The sequence below is a fragment of the Oncorhynchus keta genome, chromosome 1, assembly GCF_023373465.1.
Source record: "Oncorhynchus keta strain PuntledgeMale-10-30-2019 chromosome 1, Oket_V2, whole genome shotgun sequence".
Classification (NCBI taxonomy): Eukaryota; Metazoa; Chordata; class Actinopteri; order Salmoniformes; family Salmonidae; genus Oncorhynchus; species Oncorhynchus keta.
The window spans coordinates 91,423,496-91,427,171 of record NC_068421.1 but is presented as its reverse complement, the minus strand read 5'-3'; the positions used below and the strand labels follow the sequence as shown (position 1 = coordinate 91,427,171).

Below are 3,676 nucleotides of genomic sequence, written 5' to 3'. Positions count from 1 at the left end.
TCTGGACTGACCAGGACCAGGCTCTGTGTGTGTCTGGACTGACCAGGACCAGGCTCTGTGTGTGTCTGGACTGACCAGGACCAGGCTCTGTGTGTGTCTGGACTGACCAGGACCAGGCTCTGTGTGTGTCTGGACTGACCAGGACCAGGCTCTGTGTGTGTCTGGACTGACCAGGACCAGGCTCTGTGTGTGTCTGGACTGACCAGGACCAGGCTCTGTGTGTGTCTGGACGGATTGACTGTGGCCCTACACTCCTCTTACCAGGGTAATTGCTGAGCAACAGCAGGGGGCCGAGCATTGAACCCTGAGTCACCCCAACATAACACAAATACTTTCACCCCATGGCTGCCATGTTGTTCTCTCCCTTTTCTCTTCTTCAGTCTCCATCCCTCACATCTCTTTTGTTTTCTTGAGGCTTTATATAGAAGTATTTCACGATGATTGAAGCTTTTATCACCCCTCGTCTGTGATACCATTGAAATGATCACAGCAATAGTGGCAATAACACTCAGGAAGTAATTGCAACGTGTTAAAGCTGAAGCAGTCCAACCACTAAAAGTATGTTGCTGTTTCTCTGTTTTTAGGTTTTGTTTTCAATATAGTGTAGCTACGATGAAGAATTCCTATTGGATGTTTGTTTTGTTTTTACTTCTGTTTGCACTGTGCTAATATACTTTGGGGAGTGTTATACTCTTACAGAAAATGTTATTTGTTGAAGTGCTATCCTCTGTACTGAAATGTTGTCATACCTATGAAAGTATATCATTTACATTCTGTATCTTTCATTGATCTGAAAAGTTAATATTCCCCAAATATGTTCCATTTGGGGATAAATCATATTGTATAGTGTTGACTATGTTATTGTAGAGGTTTTGTTTGGAGAGAGTGGATTGTAGTGTGGGTAGTGGAGAGAGAAGGGATTGTAGTGTGGGTAGTGGAGAGAGAAGGGATTGTAGTGTGGGTAGTGGAGAGAGAAGGGATTGTAGTGTGGGTAGTGGAGAGAGAAGGATTGTAGTGTGGGTAGTGGAGAGAGAAGGATTGTAGTGTGGGTAGTGGACAGAGAGAAGGGATTGTAGTGTGGGTAGTGGAGAGAGAAGGGATTGTAGTGTGGGTAGTGGAGAGAGAAGGATTGTAGTGTGGGTAGTGGAGAGAGAAGGGATTGTAGTGTGGGTAGTGGAGAGAGAAGGATTGTAGTGTGGGTAGTGGACAGAGAGAAGGGATTGTAGTGTGGGTAGTGGACAGAGAGAAGGGATTGTAGTGTGGGTAGTGGAGAGAGTGGGTAGAAGTGTGGGGAGTGGGTAGAAGTGTGGGGAGTGGGTAGAAGTGTGGATAGTATGGTGTTGGCTATTTGAAGGTCATTGTTTTTTATATAAGCCCCAGGACTTTCAATTTCCATGGACACATAGGAAACATACTTACACATTGATGAATGGACGGTTAGCAGCTGAAATATCAGATACAAGATGAGACATTATCTCTATGAAATATCAATGTGTCACAGTCTTAGACGCTCGTCTTTGAAAAATCCAACCGTTTTTTTTTGTTGTTTTTTAAGTCATTGAGATTCAACGGGTTGGCAAGGAGCAGCAACATTTGTCAGACCTAATCCTAGTGAGTTCATGTTGACCCATGTCAGTTGTCATAGTGACCCGAGATGTTAACCCGAACCCGTCTGTCCACTTGGCCTGATTGCACTTTTCTCGAAGTGCACTTTAACAAACATAAATATGTTCTGATGGCCGAGGATCCCTGTGCTCAGAATATGGAGGATCCCTGTGCTCAGAATATGGAGGATCCCTGTGCTCAGAATATGGAGGATCCCTGTGCTCAGAATATGGAGGATCCCTGTGCTCAGAATATGGAGGATCCCTGTGCTCAGAATATGGAGGATCCCTGTGCTCAGAATATGGAGGATCCCTGTGCTCAGAATATGGAGGATCCCTGTGCTCAGAATATGGAGGATCCCTGTGCTCAGAATATGGAGGATCCCTGTGCTCAGAATATGGAGGATCCCTGTGCTCAGAATATGGAGGATCCCTGTGCTCAGAATATGGAGGATCCCTGTGCTCAGAATATGGAGGATCCCTGTGCTCAGAATATGGAGGATCCCTGTGCTCAGAATATGGAGGATCCCTGTGCTCAGAATATGGATGATCCCTGTGCTCAGAATATGGAGGATCCCTGTGCTCAGAATATGGAGGATCCCTGTGCTCAGAATATGGAGGATCCCTGGAGGTGCTCAGAATATGGAGGATCCCTGTGCTCAGAATATGGAGGATCCCTGTGCTCAGAATATGGATGATCCCTGTGCTCAGAATATGGAGGATCCCTGTGCTCAGAATATGGAGGATCCCTGGAGGTGCTCAGAATATGGAGGATCCCTGTGCTCAGAATATGGAGGATCCCTGTGCTCAGAATATGGAGGATCCCTGTGCTCAGAATATGGAGGATCCCTGTGCTCAGAATATGGAGGATCCCTGTGCTCAGAATATGGAGGATCCCTGTGCTCAGAATATGGAGGATCCCTGTGCTCAGAATATGGAGGATCCCTGTGCTCAGAATATGGAGGATCCCTGTGCAGAATATGGAGGATCCCAGAATATGGAGGATCCCTGTGCTCAGAATATGGAGGATCCCTGTGCTCAGAATATGGAGGATCCCTGTGCTCAGAATATGGAGGATCCCTGTGCTCAGAATATGGAGGATCCCTGTGCTCAGAATATGGAGGATCCCTGTGCTCAGAATATGGAGGATCCTGTGCTCAGAATATGGAGGATCCCTGTGCTCAGAATATGGAGGATCCCTGTGCTCAGAATATGGAGGATCCCTGTGCTCAGAATATGGAGGATCCCTGTGCTCAGAATATGGAGGATCCCTGTGCTCAGAATATGGAGGATCCCTGTGCTCAGAATATGGAGGATCCCTGTGCTCAGAATATGGAGGATCCCTGTGCTCAGAATATGGAGGATCCCTGTGCTCAGAATATGGAGGATCCCTGTGCTCAGAATATGGAGGATCCCTGTGCTCAGAATATGGAGGATCCCTGTGCTCAGAATATGGAGGATCCCTGTGCTCAGAATATGGAGGATCCCTGTGCTCAGAATATGGAGGATCCCTGTGCTCAGAATATGGATGCACGTGTGACTAAGTCGTTTGGATAAAAGCGTATGTGTATTATAATATTTAGCTTACTGACAAGAGTGTTTAAAAATATATATATAAAAAAATTAGTTGCCACGGGAACGCTTTGTGAAATAATACGTTTTGTTTTAAACATTAAATAGTTTTGCACCATTGCTAGGCAACCTGCTTGTCTCAAACGTCTAGATCTTGATTCACTCACTTCCCAACTGCATTTGATAACGTTAAAGTAGTTTTTATTTGTAATACTATTGTGACTTGTTCAGTTTGGTGTATCCATGGTGTATCCATGGTGTATCCATGGTGTATCCATGGTGTATCCATGGTGTGTCCATGGTGTGTCCATGGTGTATCCATGGTGTGTCCATGGTGTGTCCATGGTGTATCCATGGTGTATCCATGGTGTGTCCATGGTGTATCCATGGTGTGTCCATGTCCATGGTGTGTCCATGGTGTATCCATGGTGTGTCCATCCATGGTGTATCCATGGTGTATCCATGGTGTGTCCATGGTGTGTCCATGGTGTATCCATGGT

At 45.9% G+C, this 3,676-nt stretch overlaps 1 protein-coding gene across 1 annotated transcript in view; it reads left to right on the top strand.

The window, feature by feature from the left end:
• LOC127931619 (uncharacterized) overlaps positions 1-3,161 on the top strand; it is a 3,476-nt gene extending 315 nt beyond the window's left edge. Inside the window, exons 2-4 of the mRNA XM_052524811.1 lie at positions 1-2,207; positions 2,360-2,757; positions 2,814-3,161. The exon at positions 1-2,207 is cut by the window's left edge and continues 140 nt beyond it. Coding sequence (XP_052380771.1) covers positions 1,655-2,207; positions 2,360-2,757; positions 2,814-3,161 — 1,299 coding nt within the window. The 5' untranslated portion in view covers positions 1-1,654. The remainder of the gene's footprint in view (positions 2,208-2,359; positions 2,758-2,813) is intronic.
• Positions 3,162-3,676: the final 515 nt, after the last annotated feature.